Below are 26,617 nucleotides of genomic sequence, written 5' to 3' on the forward strand. Positions count from 1 at the left end.
AATATTAAGCTTTAACATATTAAAACAAACAATGACAGACTCTTCTCCAATTTTGTTTTGACAGAGGAGTACCCAGCTTTTGCCTTAAATTATTTACTGCATGAACCCAAATTAAAACCTGCAATATGGGGGAGGAAAAAAAGGTAAAAAAAGATGGAAAGCCCAGTTACTCACCCTTTGATCAGTATCATACATATAGGTAAAGGAAATGCCTAAAGGTAGCTCAAATAAATTAAAAATTAAAAACAACCAAAACAAACCCCACTGAAATAAGGAGAGAGAGAACACATAATAATCTAAAAATCGATAAGTAAGAATTATCTGCAGATTAACAGTTATGTCACAGGCAAGGTTTTATTTCCCATGCCTTTAAACTGAATTTATGAAAAGAAAAGATACCTACTGGTGTCTGCCTGGCTGCCCACACTGATATATCTGTCATTCCCAGGAAGGGCTGTTTGGTAGTAAGTTGCCTCCTCTAGCTGGGGAACCTTGGCATTCTTCGCAGTGAGAAAAGCCACAGCCAACTCCAGATTACCATTGCTGTCCTTTAAGCATAAAAAAACCAAAAACAAGTGAGAGTCCTCTCACCCTTTCTTTAATTTTTTCTGAAAGCAAAGGACATGATTAGCAGCTTCAAATCAATAGGCATTGATTGTACTGTCAGGCAAAGTACTGACTCAAAAAGAAAGTTTGCAAATGTGACCTATTCTGCATATTTCACTATTTTTAACCAAAATAATGATATAACATCTTATAGAAAATTGTTTTGGTGGTGTTTCACTTCTTTCAGGAAAGGAAAAAAAAATGTAGTGTAGGTCAACCTCTTAACAAACCAGCACATTCACTGAAGTCAGACTTCAACAGAAGTAAGATGAATTCTTCTGAAAATACACATTTTCATTTTTAAAGCCAGAGATCCCAGCTTTTGAAAAGCAGTTGTGCACATGACTTAGGCTAACAACAACGACCTGGTTTTGTGTAGATATATATTTTTGATTTAAATTACTAAATCCTCATTTACCATGTATTTATAGCTAAAAAGTTCTGCTTGAGGGAGAAAAAGCATTTTTTAAATTTTTATATATATATTTATTTATATAAATAAAATATTTATATATTTATGGACACAGAATACAGAGAGACCTGCCATTTTTTACTTGCCTCAAAGAATTCTTCTGTGCTGTGAAATAAATTACAGTGGTTGAAAAAACATTGAAACAATACCAATTTAGCAAAGGTTGGCAAGTTCAAGCAGTTCTTCATTCTACACAGTGAGCAAGGCCTGTGCGTGGTAGAAAACAGCCACACCTTGACAAGAAAACACCACTTGGTTCCTCAGGAGCTGATCATCTGTAGTAGCACCAAAGTATCCCAAAATAATTCACACAAGGCTAAAGGTAAGTCATAACAGTCCTGTCTTTTCATTTTTGAACACTTGATTAATTTTTAGGTCAGTACCAAAAGAGAACAGGATTCTATGCAAAGTGAACAAGCAACCATTGGCTTTTTTTTCCCCCTGAAATAAATTCAAGGGGGGAAGGACAAAAGGAAGGAAGGGAGAGAAAGGAAGGAAGAGAGGGACAGAGTAAGAAAGGGTTGGATTTATGGCTTTCACAGGCAGTTAAGATGCATTCAGGTTCATTCAGCCTCAAGTCACTTATCTTACCTTCAGTGCCTGTTGTAGTACCTGGATGTCATTGATACCAGTGATCTCCCTCAGCTGATTTAAAAATGTTTGCTGGTGCTAAAAAGAAAACAGATCATCAAAATAGGATTAGAGCCAAAAAACAGCAAAATCATGTCTTAACAGAGTACACTCCTCCACAAACATTAAAGGCAACTCCATAGGAGGTTTATGCACCACAAAGGGGTAGAACCTACATTACTAGAGTTTGTCTTAGTTTCTGAAATTTGGGCACTTTTTTGGGAATCATTAATTCCCAAATGTAATGATTTTGCATTTTGGTGTGTTTGCTTGGTTTTGGATTTTTTTAAACAAAAAAAATGGGTAAGCTTATGCAACATGGGTTTAAGAAGCCCATATAAAGCCACAGTTGGCCCTTCTAAACAAATAAAACTCCACAGCTTTGGTCTGCAGTGGAAGTAGTGGAAATAGCTGACTGAACACCCACCAGAACCAACTTCTTTAACTCCAGTTATTCTCAACCTCATTATTTCCTTAACATAAACAATTCCTAATCATTCCAAACACAAAACCTGGAAATTCAACTTTGCTGACCACTGAGGTGTTTTAAGAGAAATAATATAAAAAACTCCAAGCAAAACAAGTTTCTTGATACTGAAACAGAACTTAAGGAATCCATCCAAACTGCCTTCCCAAACCAGTTAAATCCAACTCTCCCAAATCACATAAGTCAGCACCCATGACTGAGTTTAAAGCAATACTTGGAATTAGAAAAAGAACAAGAGGTTTTGGGTCTCTTAAATATTCACTGCATAAGAATTTTGAGGCTTGGCTTTGTTTTACTTAAATAAAAATCTGGTCCCACCCCTGTTTAGAGCCAACAGATGATTCACTCTGGTCATGCTCAGCCACCCCATCACAGAAGCAAAAAGCAGGCACAAAGCTGGAACCATCTTTGAACTCCTGTAAACCATTAAATGCATCTTAACCATTAAAACCATGAAAAAACAGAGCATTGACCATTGCTCCATATTAAAAAATTCAATTGCTCCTTTGGCAGATGGGAAATGGAGAAAAAATATTTGCAAATGGTTTTTCTGTTTTATTTTTTGCCCACAACATCCTGAACTCAAAACAGTAATTTCGTCTATGAAAGAGAAAATTTTTGTAAAGTACAGGGTTTTGTTTGCATGACAAAAAGCATATTTCCTATCAGGAACAAATAAACATTCTCCTGCTACTCTCCAAATTCATTTTAAAATAGCAACTATAATTGTCTTGCAGCTTCTTCTAAAAGACCTATTTTCAAGCTGAATTATCTGGACTCAAATATTCAAATACCCTTATTCTTCCTTTATCACTGCTTTGTAGAGAGGAGGAAATTAAGATCTGCATGAATGCTGAATTCCTCAGTGAGAAATTAACCTGGCAGGCACTACTTCATGCCCCAATAAGTTGAAATAGAAGGCGTATAGTTCAGGATGTTTATGAATTACATACACAATCTTCCCTTCATTTATGATCCTAAGAGACACTGCTAACAATCCAATTTGCCTCTTTCTTTTTTCTTTTCCTTTTAAAAACCCTTCTGTTGGCACAAGAAAAGTGAAGTGATGCAGGAAAACAAACTCCCACTCTATCCCCATCCCTCAACCCCCTCGTTTGTTTACTCTGTGCATTTCATAGCACTGTACAAAGCCATGACTTGTTTCCCCTATAAAGTTGCTTTCCTGCCCCTAAGCCTGGCAAGAATCAAAGAAATTAAATAGAGTATTTGGGAAAAATAATTACAACAGCATTAAAATTGGCAGCACCAATTCAAGGGCATGGCAGTAAAGTGGATTTCTTTTTCTATTTGCCACCAACACGATGGTGAACAAAACAGAAAATAGTTTCACTGTAAAGTATTACAACAACAAGTTTTAAGAGATTTCTGTATCTTCCACAATATATACAACACTTGGAAAGGCTGATTGGAGGATATTCATCGTTCACAGAGACTGGGAAAAGACAGAAGAGACAGTTTACCAACAAACAATCTCTTAACAGTTCAAAATATTGGCTGTTAATTTATGAGCACAGCTGTGACTTATAAACTTAGACATCTGTAGTTTCTATCCACATTTCAGCATTCCAGCATAAAAGCTGTGTTTCAAGGCCCCCTTCCCATGGACATATACATTTAACAGGTCAGAACTGCACCCAGAGATGCTCCTTTCTCATCAAGAGATTATTTAAGTATCTAAGTATACTTTTTTTAAGGCCAAGAGTTTAAGGTACTCAGCTCCAGAATTTCTAACTGGTAGTTAAAAGAACAACATGGAGAATCCATAAGCACCATTGTTAGAAGTGACAGGAATTAGAAGAAAAATAACAGTTCTCCTGAACACCTTAAATGGAGCTTTAGGGCCTTTGTTTGATTTAGACATTACTGTTTCTTCAGCTAAATGTGGACAAGTTGCTACTAATTTCTAATTGACTTACTTCAAATTATGCAAAGTTAAATAACGGACACATTCCCTTTCTAGGAGTAGTATAACTGACATTATTTCCACCTGATCAACATGTTCTTTTAATACTTGCTAATAGACTAACAGATCTTCAGAAACAATTGTGAAACTGCATAAGGCAGCTAAAATCTCTGACTGGTAGCCTTCTCTTCCACAAATTCACCATCTGCCCTCATCCTCACAGATCTGATGTAACTGCATCCATCATCTTTACTATATGCACTGACCTTCTTTGCAACTGGATCTTTAACTTGTCATTAGTCTCCTTCACTGTTATAATGACAATATGTTATTACTCATGAAACTGTATTAACACAAGTAATTCTATTTCTTTTCATTACAAGTGGCAGAGCAGGCACTGTCAAACCCTCTCCTCATTCACTATTACAGGAAGAGATTCAATTTTGTTTTTGCTTTTCTTTTCACTTAAGACACTTATGAAACAATTGCAACCACATCCAGAGATCTTGTATTACTGAATTCCTGATTTGACTTTATTTAATGTATCTGTACTACTTTGCAAAGTCAAAATAGCTAAATTTTATTTGTTTTGAATAATTATTCCTTTAGCTCTGGTTACTGTGGCATACAGAAAACTTATGTTACTATTACCCATGACTGAAGCTTAGAGATCAATTTCTAGTTCAACTGCTAAGCAATTAAGCCTCTTCTGTATGGTAAGAAATATTTAATAGTACAAACAGACTTCTACATATGAAGCAAGTCACCCTCCTTACTCCTATTAATGCTCATTCTGTTTACATGAAGAAGCTTGGGCTAACTTGAGTTGAAGTGACTGTAGCATACAGACCCTCAAATGTCTAAAACCACATAGATATATAAAACAATTATAATAACAGTTCACTCACAGGCTATAACCAAAAATACCCAAAAGAGCTCACCCTATGCTAAAAGAAAGATAAGAAATGAAGAAGGCAGCTGACAAGTATTCACAAGTTTCTGAAGTACCCACACCAATGTGCACTCATGAAATCAGGCCAGTGAGGGAAGTTTCAGATCACAACTACCCGTTCTAACATAAAAAAGCTGCCATATCTTTCAATGCAGCTCTTTCCTGATTCCCTGTTTTTTCCAACCTTGCCTGAGCAGAGGTGCAACTTCTGAATTATAACTCACTGTACTTTAATTCAGTTTAATAAGCAGCCTCTCTTTTCAAATGGACACACAAAGCAGATCATTCCAACAGAACCAGGTGCTAAGAAATCCACCTGCATTCTTTCAGGTTTGCCCGTACCCACTTCTGTTTGCCATCCTATCCTCAAATTTACATGACTGATTCCATATCTTTTCTCTAGCAGAGATCCTCCAGTTCAGTGAGTCAAGGCTCCAGTACTATCTGCAGTGCTAGATGTATGTGCACACATGTCACACACAGATTCTCCTGAACGAAGCCTGAACAGCATTTGACTCAATTCTAAAAAGCCCCCAGGACCTGATCTCTGACACCAGCCTGTGCTGGTACAGCTGCTGCAGGGTGCCCCAAGTCCATGGGCACACAAAGGAGATGGTATGGCTGCCCTGGATCCAGCTGTTCACACCCCTCAGTCCCACCACATCATGCAGCAGGCTGCTCCCTGGGGCTTTCAGGCACAAGCTATTCCCAGCCTTTCCCTTTCCTCTGGCTCCCTGAGGTATGTAGGCACTGTATCTTCAGGCCTCCAGCTCTTGGAAGATTTTAACTAACAGGAAATTCTCCCATTTTCCTGGGTGGAAGCCAAATTTGTGTATTAGGAATGCATGCCCTTATTTCCAAGTCTCTCCTTTTCCAGCCATCCCTCTCTTGCTCTCAGGAAATGCCCAATTAAGATTATCTGGTTTATAACCTCACACAATAGCATATTCAGTAGCTGTGCCAGCACCAGTGAAGCAGAAAAGGATCTGCACTACTATCATCTTAGGGAGATACTGTACCCAAATTAGTTCCACGACAGTACTGTAAACTCTGATAACTTCCTACAATCAAAGCAAAAAGCTAAATTACACAAATGTTTTTTTTTAACAAGGCAAATCTCATAAACTGACTAATACTGAATTACAGTGAAGATAAATTGGGGGGGGGGGGGGGATTAGCCACCTTTTGATCTGTTTATTTTCTCCTCTCTGCAGCTTCTGAAGAAGCACATGTAAACTGCAGCTTTATTCATGGCAACATCCAAATATTTGTATTTGCAGCACAACCACTTAAAAACTCAGAAGATAAAACAACCCTTTTCCATTTCCAAGCACAGATAAAGTTCTGTGTTCAGGAATGAATGAGATGATCCAACCATTAGGAAGAGAAAACAGGATCTATGGCCTCACTACACAGTTCACATTTCAATTATGTACTACATAATGAAAATGCACTAGGGGCACCAAGCTGATTAGAAGCACAGAACACTTCTCCTGTGGGGAAAGGCTAAGAGAATTGGGATTGTTCAGCCTCAAACAGAGATGGCTTAGGGTAACTTGCAGCCTTCCACCACATGACAGGAGCTACAAGAAAAATGGAGATTATTTACAAGAGCCTGGAATGACAGGACAAGGGGCAATGGCTTCAAACTGACACAGAGTACATTTAGATTGTATTTTCAGGAAAAACATCTTTACTGTGAGGGTGGTGAGGCACTGGGATAGGTTCTCCTGGGAGGTTGTGGGTGCCCCATCCCCAGAAGCGTTCAAGGCCAGGCTGCTGGATGGGGCTCTGCACACCCTGGTCTAGTGTGTAAGGTGTCACTGCCACTGGCAGGGAGGTTTGATGATCTTTAAGGTGCCTTCCAGCCCAGGCCATGATCCTAATTCCTGAGGGATGAATACTTTTATTAGAGACAAAAAGAAAGAAGAAAACGCAGATGCTGAGAATGGCATTTTGACTCAGGCCCTCCACACAAATCCCACTTTCTTTACTTTCTAGTGCAACACTGATTTTAGGGAGGAAAACTCAAATGACACTGCACAAATATTTTATATTAAAGACAATTCTAATGAAGCCTGAGCTGCAGAGGACCTGCTAATGGCATTGCTTGCAGACAAGTAGCTAATAAGCTGGTTTCCTCATATGATGCTGCTGTAATGAGAAGAACACTGAGAGCTTAGAGGAATGTAATCCTCCATAAAGAGGCTTTAAGTTTCTGCTACAAACAAACAAACAAACAAACAGAAATAGTTTAACATACAAAGGACAAGCATGCTAAAGACCCTCAATTACTACTGTGAATATAATTTTCTGCCACATTAATCATATCTCCCAGGAATAGTTAAAAGGCCCACAGACACTGCTGTACATTACAGCTTCCAGCACCACAGATACATTAACCATTTCCTAAATATGCTGTTGGTCAAGTTCCAAATAGGCAAATAAAAACTAACTCTTTTCATGAAACTATTGAGCTGAAACACAGGAAAAAACATGCAGTCAGCTCCAGAAGGCTTTGCTTTTCCCAGCTCTCTCCTCAAGATTTTTCTCCATGTTCTGTTTGTGCAGAACAAAAGTATTTATAAAAATATATAAATTAGAAAGTGGTTATATGTATGCATATTTTTTAAAAGCACTATTTTGCTAATGCAAAGACCAAGTTAAATCTCTGCACCAGCTCTAAGGTGCTCCTTAAAGTACAACAGAATTTGGTCCCCTTGCCCAGCATCTGCTATCTGGGCTTCCTTTTGTTCAGGTATGAAAAGAGAAATGTCTTACATGACTTGCATCCTCTAAGAAAGTAGGTAAAGATATATTTTTACACACACTGTAATGCCAAATGCACCTCAGCTGTGGTTCAGACAAAAATCACCTGTGGAGAGCAAAGGACGTGCATAAAGACAGCAGATTTTCAGTCTGGGACTGCTCTGCACAGGCTGCCAAAATCAGGCTATTACAGCAGCAGCTTGTACAAAGTGCAACTGGACTGAGAGCAAAAACTTACTTCAAGGAGCTAAAGGACACAGTGTATGGCAGGAACTTTCAGCCAACCACAGCCTAACCCAAATAAAACTTGCAAGGGGAAAAGGCTTGAGTGCACTACTTAGGTGTGTACACTCTTCTCACAAAAATTAAAGTAAGGATTCTACTTAATCATAGGTTTAGGCAACCTATATTGATCCTAGACAACACACAGAATACCCTCACCAGACTTCCATGCTTTTCATGTTTTAACTAGTGACTTTTCAATGAATTTCAATGTCTGATATTAAGGTTTCTACACAACATGAGATCATGCATTCATATAAACACTCACAATTCTGAGCCTCATATGCGGCCAAAAAAAAAATCTTTTTCACTCTCAGCATATACATTTGTCTTTATTCAAGCTGATGGTTAAAGATTTTGAGATAATATTTTAAGGAGAGGTTTGAGGAGTTTAGTTTGTATTCTCTGACACTAAATATAAGGCAAAACCCAGCTTTGACAGTTATCTAAATAAAATCACCCAGAAGTTATGAACCAAATAATCACCTGCATGGGGAATACTCTCACAATGAGCAGGAAAACCACCTGCTCAGTTCACAGGGGTAAATTTTAAAATTAGTCTATGAACTGATTTATGATCAATGTTACGTGAGTCCATGTTTTGAGTTGTTACTGACAGCTAGTCCTAAATGAGTCTCAGGGACAGGATGCCAATCAAGAAAGGATAGCAACCTTAGTACTTACTGAAAACAAAAAGGTGTCAGAAATGCAAAATTACCAAGATTTTTGAGGTCTTTTTGTTTTAAACCATCATGATTTCTCTATACCCTGCTCAGCATAACAGTGAGCTTCCCAAGAGTAATGACAGCAGCTCTGAAATTAATTAACCACACTAAAACCAATGAGATCTTCAGTTTCACTTAACTAGACACAAGTTAAACTTCAGGCTGTATTCACTGGAACCACCACGGGAAAATCTGCTTCACAAAAAATGCTTTGATTCTTAGATACTCCAGTAACTGTGACAATAATTAGCAAAAGTCTCTGCTCCAGTTCAATTTTGTTGAGTAATTAGTTCCTGGTAGCAGTGGGAGGGATCTTTCAAAGCACCAGCACATATTAGCTGTAAACCACACATAAATTCAGGAGGATTCCTCCAAGAGCCCCCCATGGACAACAGCTGGGCAGTGACACAGTACCAGAGGTTCACAGCCCATCCCACCTCAACACCAAGTGACCTGCCAAAAACATGCACAAGCCATGGCAAACTAAAGCCACTGGGGTCAGTCTGAGGCAACAATATACAGATAGAAAGGAGGAGGAGGAGGCTGGAGGATGACAGATACACAGCAAACTGTGTGTACATAAATACACAAACACAGAACCACAGGGGCAGCAGTTGGAAGGGGCTTGTGGGAATCATCAGCACCCTGCTGAAACAGGATACACATTCACATGTATGAGGAAAGGCTGAGAGAAATGGGGCTATCCAGGCTGAAAAAGGGAAGACTTCAAGATGACCCAGCTGTAGCCCTCCAGTAGCTGAAGGGAGCCCACAGGAAAGATGGAGGGAGATTATTTACAAGGGCATGGAGTGACAGGACAAAGGGGAATGGCATCAAACTGAGAGTAGGTTTAGATCAATATTAAGAAGAAATTCTTTACTGTCAGGGCAGTGAGGCCCTGGCACAGGTTGCCCTGAGAAGCTGTGGATGCCCCATCCCTGGAAGTGTTCAAGGCCAGGCTGGATGGAGCTCTGGGAAACCTGGTCTAATGGAAGGTGTCTCTGCCCATGGCAGGGGGTTGGAACAAAATGAGCTTTGAGGTCCCTTCCAACCTAGATCATTCTATGGTATTTTTCCAATTGCTCCTGGCTACCTTCTGTTCTAAAAGTTTATTTCCTAATTTTCCTCTTCAGTTCACAGATATTTACCATCAGGCATAAACATCCCATTTTATAGTGTCTGACCCGGCAGCACCACCAAGACTTGAGCTTTCTCCTCACAGCAAAGATTATTGCCTAGGGTATAATTTTACTGTAGCCACTATTAAAAATGTTCAGTCTTGTCTTTCTGGTCTAAAACAACACTGCCATGAGATCCACATTTTTACACTTTGAGATATTTTCCTTTGCATCCCAATCACAGTTTAACCCATCACACCACAGACAAGCTCTTGTGGTTCATGTCTGATGCTCTTCACAGTCCTAACTTTCAAGTGGAAAGGCAGTCCCACTAGCTCATTCAAACATTCAGCATATTTATAGGGCTGTTCTTCTCCAAACAGACATCATGATAGCCTCACCCTGCTCTGTACAATACCAAAGAGCTCCCAAGGAAACACCAAGCTAGCCCCTCACTGTCACTCTGCTGTTATGATAACAAGGGCTACTATTCTAGGAACAAACAAACCAACTCTGGAAATTCCAAGTATCCTCAGATCAGTGGGATCCCAGGCCCTGCAGTACTTACAAACAATAACACTCACAAGGACTGTCAGACCACAAGCTGCTTCCAAGGAGTCAGCTGTTCTTCCCAGGTTGCAGCTCCTGCCAGTGCTGGCCAGCCCAGGCTGGTGTTGCCAGATGCCACTCGTCCCCAGGAGCCAGCACCACCACTCATCCAAACCTCTGGCAAATCAGGCCAGGGTCCCAATAAACCATCAGGGAGTCACTCTCTGCATACACTGATTTCCTGCCAACTTAGTGAGAGCCAGGGCTGGGAGAGGGAGGGGATAGGACAGAGATTGCACCGATTTCCACCCAGTTCAACTGTTGTGGAGCAGCAGCCTTAAAAGAATGAGTTGTTTCTCTGATATTATTTTAATCCTTCTTTTATTTGGTGAGAGAAACTTATGGGGGAAAAAGCCTCCTGCAGCCCCCATCCTACTTAGGCACAATAGCAGAAAACTTACACCAATGGGAGATGAATTAAAAGTCTCACAGTGACAGAAATGTGGTGCTCCTGGTGTACACTTCCCACAAATGAACATGCACAATCAGACCTGCTCCTGGCATGGGCTGAACTGCCATACACTGTTCTCCACTCCCTGCTTTAGGTGTGCACATCCAGAAGGATTTAATTTACTGCAGCTGTTAATGGCACAAAGATCAAAGCTTCCACTTCACCTCAAACAACTCTGCTACATGCTCTAGGTAAGTGATACCAGGAAGATTTCACAATTTTTACACACAAAATTCAGCATAGTACAGCAGAGAAATTGTAAATAAAATTTAAATTGCACTTTTTCACAGACAGGTCTGTATTACAAAGAGTCCACTGTATTCAACAGAAGGGACACATTTGGGGAAAGAGTTCAGCTGTCTGTTTTGAATAGGAAGGGAAAAAAACAACAATCAAACTTAACAGAAAGCCTTTCAATAAAGGTCTTCCATTTAGTCCAATTAAAAAAAAGAATTAGTAACATGATTTCCTACAAACACAGGCCTTGTAATCACAGAGTGGGCATGTACCCAGGCACGTCTACCCTGCTACCTCTCCAGCTCAAGGTCACCTCCAGCAACTTGGCCTGGCCTCAGGGATCCCCAAAAGCCTCAGCAGCACCCCCAGGCATCCCAGCACCTTGGCCAGCCAGCGTGTAGCTCCTGATCACACTGCCTGCTCTTGCCCACATCTTGGGCCACAAGGAGTTAGAGGAGACAACACAGAGGGCTTGGGAAGAAGAACAGAGGGGAAGTGCCTCCATTCCACTGCAGTGAGGTCTGCCAGAGGTGAACTCATCCCACAGCCTCAATTGGTCACCCCCCCTACTGTTGTGCATTATAAGACAAAATTACATCAAGAAATTCACGCAGCCCTACTTGCAGCATTCAGCAAAATTATCTGATAGTTTATTCTGCCCTCCACTAACCACCTACAAAGAAATCATGTAAAGAGACATGTTTTTAGCCTGGGGAGGGGCACATGGGCACAGACAGACACAAGGCACAAGAACGAGCCTACAGATAACATTAAGCCATGTAAAACCTGGGGCAGTGTTTAACAGGTTGCCTGGAAGGTGACAGGCTTCTGACAGCAGTTCCAGCTCCTGGGGTGAGACAAGACAGCCTTTCCTGGTGGGTCTAGCACCAGACAGGCACTGGCACGTGCTGTGTCCCTGTGGAAAGGCCACTGCCACACCATGGCCTGTGAAGGGCAGCCAGCAGCCTTCACTTGCATTGGATAATAACCTCCATGGATGCAGGTGATGTTAGAATTGAAATGAACCTCAAACACAACAGAGACACCACAGTATTCAAAGATGCAGTGATAACTGTACCAGGGATCAGCATGTAATTTTACTACCTCACAATTAAAGAAATAGTAAATTCAGCATTGAATAAATAAGAAAGAATAAGTTCTTTATTACTAAAGAAATAGTAAATTCAGCATTGCACTCCACAGAGGGCAACTGAAATTTTCTAGGCCATTTTCTTACACGAAGAAAGATATTGCTAAAGTTTGGAGGGTGCTTTTTAGTGGGCCTTATATTGAAGCACACATCTGCCTCACCTCCCACAGAAAGCTGAAGGTGCTACATTCTAATATGTTCAGACATAGTCTCAAGAAATCTACAACCACCTTGGTTCATAAGCACTGTTCACTGTAATTTAGCCCTGCCAGTTTTCCCAATGTCAGTGGTGTCACACCAAAAATGACTTTCTGCCATCACCACACACCTACCTGAAGCTTCAGAAGCTGACTTGAATAAAAGGGGTACAAAATACTCCTCTAACAAGTTCACATTTTTGGAAAATTATTTGAAACAAAAATTTCAATTCTGTGCTGACTTCTTAGCAGCAGCATTATGCCAATACATTCTCCATCAAACGACAGAGATGATAAACTCTGACAGTAAAATCTTCAATCCTTTTCTGTTCAGTTAGGTCACAAAGCACCCAGTACCTTCCCTGGCCTCCAATAACTCAGCAGAGCCTGTGCACTGCACAGCCTCCACTCAGCACCAGCAGCAGGTGGCATATTTACCACTCACCTTAAAATCAGCCCCAGATAAAGCTTCAAGGAAACACAGCAAGAGCTGGAACTGGACAATGAGGAAATCTGTCTGTCTTCACCATCTACAGAGCTCACCCTGCAGACCTGCAGAGTGTACCCAAAAGGCATCCCAGGCAGCTTCAGGCAAGGGGACAAGTGTGGTCCAGACAGGGCTGCCACAAGAGATGTTCTGTGGCTTTCAGCACTAAGTCCCATAAAACACATTCAAGACCAGAGAGAACTTTTACAAGTTGCCAGTAAGCTGTCAGTTATTTTTTAATTTCCAAGCCAGTAATGGGATACAGACAGAGAAGATTTAATTCTAGCATCCCATTAAAAAAAAATGATATAAGCTTAGATGCCAGAATTAAATAAAATTTGCCAATTACTACCACCAAATAATTAAAAGATTCTAAAGCAAGAAAACTACACAGTAGTGGGAAAGTCTCTAAATGAAAAAAAAAGAAAAAACCAAAAACCTCAAACAGGTGGGAAATTTCATAAGAGACACAAGCAGAATTTGAAGGAAATTAGATAGGAAAATAGATAATACCAAGAAGGGAAATCCCTATGCAAGCCACCTCTAAAGCTATTTAGCTTTAAAAAAAAAATCATATTTACAAGCTTAAAAATATTCTGATATATTTTCCCACAGTTTTATATCAAAACAAAGCAAAAGCTAAAGTCCACAAAATATAGGAATGCTTTCTCAGTCATAACCTAAGATTTCTAGGATACAATATAGTATTCAGTCCTCTAACCAGGCCATTTATACCTATGCAGTGTAAAGTGTTACGGGGAAAAAAAGAGAAATACTTTTCCAACAGCTGAGGTCCCAGGATAAATTTCTGTTTCAAAGTAACTAACTTTCAGAAGAATGAAATAAAACCAAAAGGGAAGTGGAGTAGGAGTCTGTTCCTGCCATCTCCTCTTCTGAAGAGGACGAAGAACACCATGTGCCAATGCACACCCAGTCTTTTCCAGATGCTTACTTTAAAGCACTCTCACAGCATACACCTGAATGTAAATCAATACTATTTTCAACTTCCATGTGACATTCTCCCTTTTTTTCTAGCTTAAACCCAGTAGAAACACAGCTAAATTCAACTTTGTTCCAAGTGGCTTTATGTTTTAATGGAAATTTGATTGAAAGTCAGAAAGTGTCATTTTTGGTTTGAGAATAGGATAGAAATTTCAAGCACAGACATCTGACTTTCCTTGGAGTCACACAGCTGTGGGAAGGACAGTTATCACATAAACCATGTGTGACCTCAAGCCTACCATTTACTATTCAAGAAAAGCAAAAACTGGCATGAAATACAGCTGCATAAATAACAATCCAAAAGCTTTACACCTTGGGCTCAGATCCTAATGTTAAGTGAACATCCTCTTCTAAAGGGAGCCCTCTGGATTTTGGGGTACAACAGCAGAGAAATGATGACAATTGGCAGGACAAAGCCACAGGGGGATAGAATGCCATCACATCACGTGCATGTATTTCCACAAATTCTGTGTATGGTAAGATACAAGGGTAAATTAGATTTAAATAGCTCCAGATCATGCCTTGCAAACACTAATGCCTCTCTGGCAAGCCTTTATTAAATACATTGTTCTGTCTACCTCTGCTTACTGTAAAGCTGAAAATATGCTTTCACCTGATGGCTAAAAAAGCTGTAGTCAAGGATATTTTGAACACAATCTCCATTTTCTTGGCATCTAAACTTTGATAAGCTTGACTGTTGCCAATTAGTTGATAACAAACATTTTAAAATAAATACTTTGCAGAGTATATTTTTTTCAGCAAGAATCCACCAGGTAAAATAATTCAGAAACCAGCTATAAACAAAAGCATCAAGTCAAAGCTGGGCACCTCAGAATAAAACTTGTTTCAATTTGTATACCAATATTTCCTTAAATGCCCTTAAAAAAAAGTGGTTTACATACACAAATCTGTGTCAGGTAATGTTTTCAAAGTTAACCTAGTTGCATTCCAGCCTTTAAGCTGTTCCACATCACATGTCCTTTGGATTCCACCTCTCCAACACCCTTAGAAGAAGAGATATTTTAAAACTGTGGATACTCAGTGGTGCTACTGCTCACAACAATGCTGTCCCTGTTCAAGTCCCATCACCAGGTAACACCAGATTTCAGGGAAACTCTCATGCTGATGGCTTTCAACATGCTCCTGAATTTCATCCTTTATGGCAAAGAAAAGCTAATGACATTTACAAAACAATGAAAACTATAAAACCCAGCTGAAAAAAAAAAATATATCAATGCCTTCTTAAATTGCAAAGTCTAGTCTGAAGAGATTATTTTCATTGTGATTTCATTGTGATTATTTTCATTGTGATTATTTTCATTGTGATTTTCAAATGCTTAGAATGAATTATGCTACTAAATACATGGGAAAGCCACCCTATAATTAAAAAAAGAAGAATTCAGAAATCCTGTCACCAACAACTGAAGTCATCAAAGTGTCCAGCTCATGATATTTTGTGTCAATCTGTCCTTTACACCATCTTGAAACACAGCTCTTCCTTTACAGCATTTCACAGCAACCTCAACATTTTGAGTCAATGTTGCTTAACATTTCACTCAGATTAAAGCCCAAACCCACAGATTCTGCACAACACCCCCAGGAAAGCTACTGTGTAGTTCAGAATGCTAAAACCAGCCCTCTAGCAGAAGCTAGAGCCCTGTGAGTGTCAGCAGGAGTCAGCACACCCCCACAGCCACTCCAGAACACAGACTGGAGTACTAGCCTCAAATATTGAGGCAGGGAGGTGTAACCCTCTGCAGCCAAGAGGCACTTGATCCACTTGAGAAAGATGGGGTGGTAACAGAGCACAAAGGTGGTATGGACAAGGTCATTCAAAAAGAAGTTTCATGAAAATCTTCCACTAGTGGTCTGTAGAGTTCTTAGTCAATTGCAAGTTTTGGACTCCTACAGAAATTTAGCAATGAAAAACTGCAAATTCTGCAATACAATGAGAGAGAGCAAACTGCAATGCTGGAAGAAAGCAACATTTTAGATTTACCATTTTACCACAGCACACACTACAGCTGCTCTCAGTTTTACCTGCAAGCTTGGCTGAGGTGTGCAGGCACAATACAGCTTATGATAACATCTATATTCAGCACAGTATTACATGGAAATATTCAGCACAAGGTTACATGGAAAAATCTGACATGTGCTGTTCAGAACACACTGTGTTGCCAAGGTAAGAGTTACAAGTGTTCACAAAAAACAGCAAGAGATGGCATTCCTCAGCCTGAGGAAACAGGAAAAAGTATTTCCTTTGGTTTGGCCCAAAGCCTGAGTTTGTACCTTCACTTGGCACAAAGCCTGAGTTTGTACTATCATGCAAGGTAGGCTCTGCAGGAAGGCATCTCACCACCTCATCTTTCCTTCAGCCCCACAGCTTTAGCATTCTCTCCCTTTTTAAATAATAAAAGGAATAAGCTTATAGAAAGCTTTTAACTTGCATGGTTTTGCAAGCAACTAACTCCTGTGATGCACAGTATCAGCTTTTCCCTATTAATTATGCTTGACCGGCCATTAACAGAACACTGAACATATCACAGTCCCAAAGGGAACAGAGGGAGCTTTTACCCCATGTATCTCACACTCAGCTCCCTGGCAGAAATCACACCTGAGTGACATTAGATTCACTTGACTACTGAAACTGAATTTTCACTACAGTCAAATATTTTCCACTCGTGGCAGATGTTGACTTCTTTAACAGCGTCCCAACTGATAAAATGTAATCATCAGCTAAGAAAAGCCATCTTTTATTTCATGTGAAAAGAAGACTGAACTCTACCCTGAATTCACAAAATCCTTTTGAAATACATTGTCACAACAGCCGCTCCTACGTTACTCACCTAATACTCTTAACTTGTGATTTGAATAGTGATGTTACACTGCTACCCCAGGCACACGTCAACAGGCCCCTGCTGAGAACCTGAATTCTTTCAATTTAAAGGTGTCCATTTGCTGACTGAAGACCATCACAGTGGTAACTTAGTCACCAGGGCTTGATGGGCAAGTGTAGTAACAGAGCCAGCGAAAAAAAACGCCAAGCAAACAAAGGAAAAAACAAAACAAAACAATCCAAAAACAAACAAACAAACACCTATACACACACAACCCTTCACTGTGACTGAAGGCAACCTCCACCCACTTTAAAATAATCACAGTGACTCTCACAAGAGAACTAGAAAGTGAAAGCCATCAGGATACTTTCATTTCCGAGAAAGTCTGCTCCCACACCTGTGGCTTTTCTACTCAGAGAAAATAGAAAAGACTTTTCTCTCTCAGTCAGGTCCCAGCAACTCACACACACACAGCCCCCTCAGCTTTTTAAGAGTTCTGTTCCCTTACAAGAACAGAAAATCAATTTAAAAAACCCCAAAAACACAACTAAACAAACAAAACTGAAAATTCAGGCCTTTAAAGGAAGTTTTTCCTACATGAATACATGTAAGTGAAGACACAGCTCTTAAGCTTTTTGTTTACTTTTTATGCTATGGAATACCAGGAATGTCACATTTGACTCTTGACCAGCTGGGAATTGAAAATCAGTACCTCCACTGGAGAAAGTGAAGAACAATACTATTTAATACATCTTTAGGCATCTCTGAGCACCTCAATAACCCCTCTGTCACTGGCACTGCCAGCAGTGGCTGTAAGGGGGTGATTGATGCAGCTCCTCAGACAACTCCTGGCACAGGAGAGTGTCAGAGACCTCCCTGCTGGTTCTGCAAAATCTGGGCCCAGCCTGAAAAGGCATCCTCCAAGTCCTCTAGGGCCTCAGGTTGATTCACCAACCTGGCCACTCAGTCCCCAGCACCTATGACATCCCTCAACCTCACCATTCACACCACTGGAGCTACAGAGCCAGCTTCTCAGGGACTGAAAAAATGGGCTGTCAACTCCTGGATGGGTCCTTCAGCAGGGAAGTAAAAAAGATTTAGCCAAAAACAGAAGAGAAATTCCGTCTTTTGTTCTACCTTTCATTCCCCTTCAGTTACTCAAGTCCACGGACAGCAGCTAAACTCACAGAATTAAGGAGATGCCAACCACAAATATCTTCTTAGGCACACAAGTGTAAGAAAGGTAACTGTTCAATTATCCTTCCACTTATCTTTATGAAGCACTTCTTAAAATGCTAAATACTTTTCTATTTTAAGACATGGGTAATTTTTTTTTTGACCTTTTCATAGAAGCTGATGGGTTTTACTATCTTTTGTAGCTGATGCTCATAGTAGCTGTGAATACAGGGTTATCCTAAAAATATTGAGGGGAGGGGGGAATGTGTGTTAAGGATTTATTATAGATATTTTAAAATAATACTACCAGAGGTTACTAGGAAAATCTATAAACTTTAGACTTTCATATTCTGAAGCAGTATTTTCCTTTCAAGGTGTGGACCAAAAATATTTAAAGATATTATTTCAGACAAATTCTAATGATAGTACTATACTTGTAAACTCCTGCAAACACAACCAAAATCATTACTGAATTTCTGTGAAAGGTTTTCTGAAAGCAAAAAGTTTTAACCTGATGTTAAAGGTTTCATAAAGGTGCTGATTCATAGCATATATCAATAAACACAACCCTCCAAGACTCAGCAAGCTTGAATAGATACTAAACAAAAAAAGACAAAAAAACCCCAAACTAACCACACACACCTCCACCCATTCCCAACAAAATCCATCAAAACAGTCACAAAACCAGAAAGCCTTCAGCAGACCAGTTTGACAAGGGCTTTCAAAATTACTTTGAATCACTGGCCTTTGCACCTTGCTCTAGCTTTCAGAAATACCAACAGGAATCTGTGCCAAAGGTGTAACTACAAGTATTACAAGGTTTTTTGATATGAGCTTCTTAAATACAGAACATGATGCACATATTTAACAGCATAACTCCACAGTACTTGAAGTAATGTTTCCAAATTACTCAGTAGTTGGTGCAAACACTTTCAGTAAACCAGTGTTGTTATTCTGCTCATTCTGGACAAAGAGGTACTAAAGCTCTGGGTACCAGCACTGGCAGCTCGAACACCCCATATTCAAGCCCTCCAAGCTTGGCTGTCACACAGTCCAAACACAGACAGCTCCCCATTCACGGGGAAATGCAGAAACCATCCTCATTCCGTGGCCCAGGGGCCATTTCTCAGGTGCAGAGGGACACCTGCACATTGGTCACAGGTAAGGGTGGCTCTGGCCTCGTGATGAGAGAGGGAGCCTGAAGCCTCTTGGATCCACCAGGCAACTCTGAACTCAACTCTCAAGATACAGAGGTTTTAAAGATTTGAATTTTAAACCTTGGAAGGTTGCCACCTATTAAGATGGAAAAAAAAAAAAAAAAAGAAAGAAGAGAGTACAGAGCTCCCAAGATATCCTTGTGTACCAGGTGCTCAGTAGATACTTTGCAATCACTTCCTGCCATTTAGGACTGCATCATGTCAATTGGTGGAGACAGATGACTCTATCATCATCTGCATGAAGCAGCTATTGCTCTTAGGAAAAAAAAATAAACAACTCAGTGCCATATTATTAGCTAAATCTTTAAATAATAAGTACATCAAAGCCACGGGACAAGCACAACAGAAGCACACAAGCTAGCACAATTTTCACCTTTTTACCCCAAAAAACAGCAGGAGAGAAGAATTTAGTATCAGACCTTGCTTTAAGCCAGGCATTATTTCAAGTGGTAAATATCCTTAAAAGTTTGTGCTTCTTTTAGAAAAAGAAAAATGAGCTGAGCTGACATAGCTCTATTCTACTATTATTCTACTATTCCTGAGATTACACTGCCAATGCACTGCTGAATCACAGGTCTGAAATAACAGTGGGTGTGGGAAAGCAAAGGACAGATAAAACAGCCTTTAAATCCATGTATCAACCAAATGTCAGGCTCTCTCCAGAAGCAGTAGAACTTGATAACACACATTGCTGAGAGGCCAGCTAAGTGCCACCAATTAAAACCCAGCTTCTTCCATCTGCCATTCCAAGATGACCATCACAGAAATTATCAGAGCTGAGACAATGCTGAAACACATTTAACCTCCTCACATCACAACTTCCAGTTAGCAGGAAGATCACCATTCACCCAGCCTCTGAAGTCACTGTGTAGGGGACACTGGGCAAGGGAAGGGTCTGCACAGCACATGGGGCAGCCTGGGAAGATGATCTTCCAGGAGGAAAATTGAGGTACACAGGCATCAGCCACGTAGGGCTGCCTGGAGTACGGGAAATCCTGCAACACGCGTGCCTTATTTCCTCAGCAGCAAAATGCCTGACCAAAAAAAAAAAAGGATTGGACAGGACAGAAGTACAGATTGGACAAAACAAGAAGCTACTTTTTTTTTTTAATTCTCTCATTGTTTACCTTTATTCACATGCTTTAGTCTTACTGTAAACATTACCTATAACCTTCAGACACTGAACAATGTCAGAGAAGCACACAAGGGCCATGAGAAACAAGAATAATCTGATTAATTACTTGCTTCAGGACATAATTTACAAGTTTTAACTAAGGGTCAAGATGACCAGTAGAGATGAAAGAAAAAAACTTCTTTTGACCTGACGCAGCTGCTTTAACTACACAATAAACTAAAGATAGCTTCAGTGGGAAGCAGGCTGTTTGTAGTTAGAGCATTTATTAATACAAACCTACATCTCCAAGTGCTGCTGAAGTTTGACACACACTTCCTGTATGACAGTAAGAAAACATCTGACGAACAATGTTGGGAACCACAGCTCCGAATAAGGTATGCTGATGACTCAGGCATCCCTTGTAAACCCAATATATTTCTGCTTGTACGTGGTTTCTTCACACTAACAGAAAACAATTGTAACAAACTTTGAGGTCTCCAGAACAAACTCCCTTATTTGTGGACATTGGGTTTTCCCTCTTTCAAGGGAAAACAGTGAGTTATTGCTGTGGTAGCCTCTCCACCTTTCACCCATCCATCAGCCCACTGCACCTTCACCATTTGCCTTCCTACATGCAAATACCAATGGTAAAGTTTGTCGTCCAATTAGCTAGTCATTATTCTCACTAAAAATGAGATACTCACTTTGGAGCCAAATAAAGCTTTTTTACAAAGTACTTTTAAGATTTGCCTTTCCCTCATTCCCTAAATGCATGCAATTAGGGATAAAACAGGTTAAAAGCAATTGCAGATAATAAAATAATCAGATGATTCAACATCAATAATAATAAAATATCCCTGCCATGAAAAACCTTGATACTTTATTCAGTTTCCCTAGACACTTAAAAAAGTGACCAACACCCACAGATGCTGATTACAACTTCAGAATTATTGCTAGCTGTATTTTTTACTGCAGCGTGGATTACCTGGCATATACCACAATCAATCTTCAACCTCCTTTTGGGCTTATCCTCAATTTCAAGCTCAAGTGAATCTGAACTACTGACCCACAAGCAGTAGTTTAGCTGAAAACTAAGGATCCTTCTAGTTTAGCTGAAAACCAACATTACTCCTTCAGGATTATTGTCAGAAAGCACAAATAGGCAGCAGCACTGATCAGGGTCCAGAAGGCACTATGTATCTGACGTGATAATTACGATATATTAACTAAACCACTGACAAGACGTTTTGCAAAAGATAAACTTGCTCACAGAAGTTGTCAGATGCACAGCAGCAATATCAGTTTTCAAACACAGCAGGCACATGTAGCAGCAAAGCTGCTACATTAACCTGCGAGCACGCCCCAACTGAAAACACTGAGAGAGGAACAGAGTCAGCCCTTGCCTTCCTGCTGAAGCCGCCAAAATCACTGCTAACTACTTCCAACTATGAGAGCAGTCCTCGGCCAGACACGCCCTTCCTCCAAAAAAGCTTCTTAAATGCGAGCTGTACCACTTTAACCAATTATACCCTAATCAGCACATTCCCACTGTCCACTCTTAGGGCTGCAGCCATTTAACTTCCACACCGACTATACCAAAGCACATACACCTTTATCCTCTTGTGAAGGCAGTACATGCCATTAAAACACTAATAAAAATCAGGAAAGAGGCAACAGTCATACCACTAACCACAAGAGTTGCGTTAACCTACAAATTACCTTTAAAACATATTATTTTAAAAGCGTTGCAATTTAATTTTAGACATTTCTCTTGACGGTTCAGTACAAGCAAATGAAAGCTTTAGAAGGTATGCTTTTTTTTTCTTCTTCTTTTGACAGAGAAACATTCTCCGCCGAGTCCTTCGCACAGTAAAAGACTGGGAAGCGCCGTCATTCCCTTAACCCCGTTCCATGATGCACGTTAACACGAGTCCCCAAACCCGGCACTTTTTCACTCCAGCAGGAGCGCGTCACTCGCTGGAAATAGCGTTCACCTTTGGCAGGCGCGGATGCCGGCGCTGCAGGGTCACGCCGGGCATGTGCAGCATCTCCCCCGGGCCCACGGGGGGCTCGGCCGGCACCCCGCGCTCTCCCTGCCCAGCCCCGCTCCCGCCGCTCTGCCCGGCAGCCTGCGAGCGCAACAGGCCCGCCCGGGGCCGCGGGCAGCGCGCCGGGGCTCCCCCGAGGGCAGCGCCGAGCCCGGGGCCGGCATGACCCGGGGCCGGGCCGGCAGCGGCCCCCGCTGCGGCTCCGCGGCCGCCGGAGCGGCGGGGCCCAGGCGAGGCCGCGGCACGGGGAAGGCCCGGGAGAAGCTCAGCACGGGCAGGAACGGCGGGAGCCGGAGCGGGCGCGGCCAGGCCCGGGCGCGGCGGGGACGCGGAGCCGCTCCAGGCCGGGCCCCGCCGGAGACTCACCTTGGCGGCGCCGCCGGGCTGCAGCACGTTCTGCTCCACCGTCATGGCCCCCGCGCGGCTCCCGGCGGCGCCCCGGGCTCGGCGGGTGGCGGCGGCGCCGTACGGCGGCAGCTGGGCCGGGCCCGGGCTGGGCGAGCGGGGCGGGAGGCGGGGCGGGAGGGGGAGCCCGAGTCACCGCCCGGCGGGGGGGGGCAGCGCAGCCCCGCTCCGGCCCCGCCGCCACTCCCGGAGCGCCGAGCGCCGCCCTCGGCCCGGCTGCGGCTCCCGGCGGCGCCGCCCCGCGCACCTGCCCCGGGCGCAGCCCCCGCCCGGCCCCTTCCCCGCCCTGTCACACCGCCCGCCTCCATCTTGGGAGCGCCCGGCGGCCGCGGGGCTCGGCGGGGCCGTCTCCCTCCTCCCTCAGGAAGGGCTCCGCGTCCTTCGCCCGCTGCAGGGGCGGCCCCGCCGCGTCCTTGCCCGGGGAAGGCAAAGTTTGCCTCGCTGCGGGGGAAGGAGGCGAGAGCAGCTCGGACCGGTGCCGCTTTCCAGGGGATCGCCAGGGAATTTCTGCTTCCAGCGCTGTCACTGCTCGTAGCGACAACAAACCGTATCGCCAAATGAATCACAGAATCACAGGATGGTTCGGGTTGAAAGGGACCTCTGGAGATCACCTGCCCCAATCCCCCTGCCAAGGCAGGGTCACCCAGAGCAGGTGGCACAGGAACGTGTCCAAGTGGGTTTGGAATGTCTCCAGAGAAGGATACTCCACACCTTCCTGGGCAGCTGCTCCAGTGCTCTGCCATCCTCAACAGAAAAAAAAAAAAGTTCTTCCTCGTGTTGATGTGGCACTTCTTGTGTTTTAGTTTGTGGCCATTTCTCCTTGCCCTGCTGCTGGGCCCCACTGTTGCCCCACCATCCTCTTGGCACCCACTTTGGAGATCTTTGTATGCATTAATGAGGTCCCCTCTCAGTGTTCTCCAGGCTAACCAGGCCCAGCTCTCCTCATAAGAGATGCTCCAGACCCTGATCACCTTGGTAGCCTTTGCTGAGCCCTCTCCAGGAGCTCCTTGAGGAGCCCAGAACCAGACCCAGTAATGGTGCATCCTAAAGTTGCAGGCCTTCCCTTTCCCTGAGGTTTGACTGAGTGAGCAGTGGGGTGATGGTGTTCAGCATTCAAATTGTACGGGAATGTCACTCACATATGGGGGGAGGTAGCTAGTCTTGGCAGCCCACAGTGAATTTTGGCACCAGAGATAAACAGTATTAGGGAAGAGATTGTCCCTCTGCCACCCTGCTCTGGGGTGTCAAAGAAAGGGCAAGAAAGAACTCTTCTTTGGGCAAAGTGACTCGGCTGGCCAAAACATGTTTGCCCAGAAAGCAGGTGAAGGGCAGCAGAGAAACCCACCCCACATTTTGAATGCCTGCCCAGTGCATGGTACTTGTGTCGCAGTTCCATTTCCAAGGCTGGCGAAGCTTAGTCTGTAGGATAAGCTGCAGAGAGTAACATGGTTCTGAGAGCCCCAAGTAAAAAACATGAGCTGGGAGCCTAATGCAACAAAATGAATTGCAGCTACTGCTTGTCTGTCATACACAGTCTTTATGACTCTGTAATTCAAGGCCCTCCTCTCCCCACAGAGGAGTATGGATCTTTTTTAAACTGAGGTTAACAGGTAATAACATCACTGGAAGATCCTGGACTTTAAGTAAAACACAAGCACAACTCATGACAATCTGCAACCACTGCTTTATTTCACTGTAGCTTCTGTTCAGGAGATGTTGCAATGTAATCAATATTTGCACTTCTCAGGTTTGTTGCCCAGAGATTGTATCAGTTTTATAGTATTTTTCCTTTTATGTTGCAATATGCAAGGCAATTTTAAAAATTAATGTTCCCAAAGAATTTATTGTGCAAAAGACAAGAAAGTATGCAGATAATATAACGGGATCAGAAATGGCTTGCAAATTACTTTACTGGAGATAGGAGTGGAAATTTTCTCTGCTCAGACTGATGACTACATGTAAGAAAGGCAACAGTAGCAGCTTGGGGCTCTTCTTAAAAACCTTTTCTGCAGCAGCTGTGTGGGAATGCTGGTCCAATTCCTCTGTCCTCTTCCAATCATGCTTTTTCTTATAAATTTTTACAGCTTCTTCATCGTATTTTTGACATGTGCTATGTTCAGATAACTCTCATCAAAACTATTAATTATTTACATTATTTGAAAATATTATAAACAAAGTAGCATTTAAATTAAATACATTTGTCTTGCAATATTTTTTCAAGTGTTTTCACTGTTTCATTGATTAGCTTTTCTGTGTCCAAAAATAAAATGTGTCCAAATAGAAAGAAGAAATCATATGTTTTGTACAATTCTCTTTAAATCAGGATAAAATGATAATGTATCACCTCTGATTAAATTCCCCAGTAAAATTATCACTTTTAAGGGCTCTGGCTTCCTCACTTTCTTTAATATAAAAAAAGGCTGAGCAATCCAATCCCAAGACAGGGATTTGCCATTGAAATACATCATCTGAACCACAGCCATGCAAATGAGGATTCTGTCATACTTACAGTGTTGCTGGGAATCAGAGGGAGCAGAGTTCCCTGTTCTGTTTGCAGCTCAAGCTCTCTATGAAGTACATTGAGCACAAGGCTGGAATTTGTACCTCATCAGAAAACCCTAAGGATTTTGTCAGGGCCACAGTTTAGGAAAAATATATGTGTGTATATATATATATATGTGTGTGTGTGTGCATATTTTCACAGAAGTTTGACATGTTTCCCCTTAGTTGCTCCTCACCTTTTAACAATATTACAGGGTTTGGCTATTACCAAACATGGCTTGGTTGTTAAACAATTGATGACACATTGCACAACCTCTGCCTCCAGCTGTTTGGTCCCCTGAGCAAGGTTCCCCCTTGTCTGCACCTCCTCCTCCTCACCAGCAGGTCTGGAGATGTGATTCACCTGAAACACAAGCACAGACTCCCCTCCCCCCTAAATTGGTTGTTTTCTTCTGCTAGATCAGTTCCCCAAAATGGTTCAATGACTGGCTGGAGGAACAGCTGTGCTGGCCCAGAAGAGAGGGTGACCCAGGCTCAGCAATGGTACCCATCAAGTTTCATTTCACCTATTTCTCAAATCAGTAAGTGATCGTGCCTTCCTGATCTGCACACTGCCAGTTGGAGGGAAAGCCTGTGCCTGCTCACAGGAATCCTTGTTTTCCCATTTTTGCAAAGAGCAGCCAAACATCAGCCAACCACAAAACACTTTAGCACATGTTTTATTGTATACAAAGATCATGTACAACAAGAAATAGCTCATTATTTCCCTCCATTTTCAATAGACTTGGGTTTGTCCTTAATTAAGTGCAACATTTATTTGGGGCTTTAATTAGACTGTGGCTGCATAAGTTACAGCTGGGGAAGTATAAGTCAGGACTTCTTGGTTTTCCTTTCCCAAATGTGTAACTTGCTACACTGGGGATGAGAAAGCACTGCTTTAAAAAGCACAGTGAACGCTGCAAACACAGGCTCTGTAGTTAACCCTGGACAAGAGCTGCCCTGGATTCACATTTACAAACCCCATCTCAGAGCACTTTCACTTAGGCCTTTTGGCTCTGCAGTAAATAGTTCAGCCAACTGACAAAACCACAGCCATTCAAGCAGATTTTATAGCATGACACTTTTGAAATCATCATTTGGCAATTGCTCTCTGTGTCAGTGGTAACCATTCAAGCATTGCTTTGGCACCTGCAAAATCTCCTGGTGGTTATCAACCAAGG

General features: G+C 42.1%; 1 protein-coding gene across 2 annotated transcripts in view; it reads right to left on the bottom strand.

Annotated features, from left to right (window-relative positions):
* USP25 (ubiquitin specific peptidase 25) overlaps positions 1-23,115 on the bottom strand; it is an 88,968-nt gene extending 65,853 nt beyond the window's left edge. The window contains exons 1-3 of one of the 2 annotated variants that reach the window (XM_054655086.2): positions 22,857-23,115; positions 1,670-1,747; positions 404-548 (exon numbers count right to left, since the gene is read on the bottom strand). In XM_054655086.2, the coding sequence (XP_054511061.1) occupies positions 404-548; positions 1,670-1,747; positions 22,857-22,901 (268 nt within the window). In that variant the 5' untranslated portion in view covers positions 22,902-23,115. Of the gene's footprint in view, positions 1-403; positions 549-1,669; positions 1,748-22,856 lie in introns of those variants that run through there. The other variant, XM_077174501.1, reaches the window with a different exon arrangement.
* Between the last annotated feature and the right edge of the window lie 3,502 nt (positions 23,116-26,617).

Source organism: Agelaius phoeniceus, chromosome 2 (genome assembly GCF_051311805.1).
Source record: "Agelaius phoeniceus isolate bAgePho1 chromosome 2, bAgePho1.hap1, whole genome shotgun sequence".
In the NCBI taxonomy this organism is placed as follows: Eukaryota; Metazoa; Chordata; class Aves; order Passeriformes; family Icteridae; genus Agelaius; species Agelaius phoeniceus.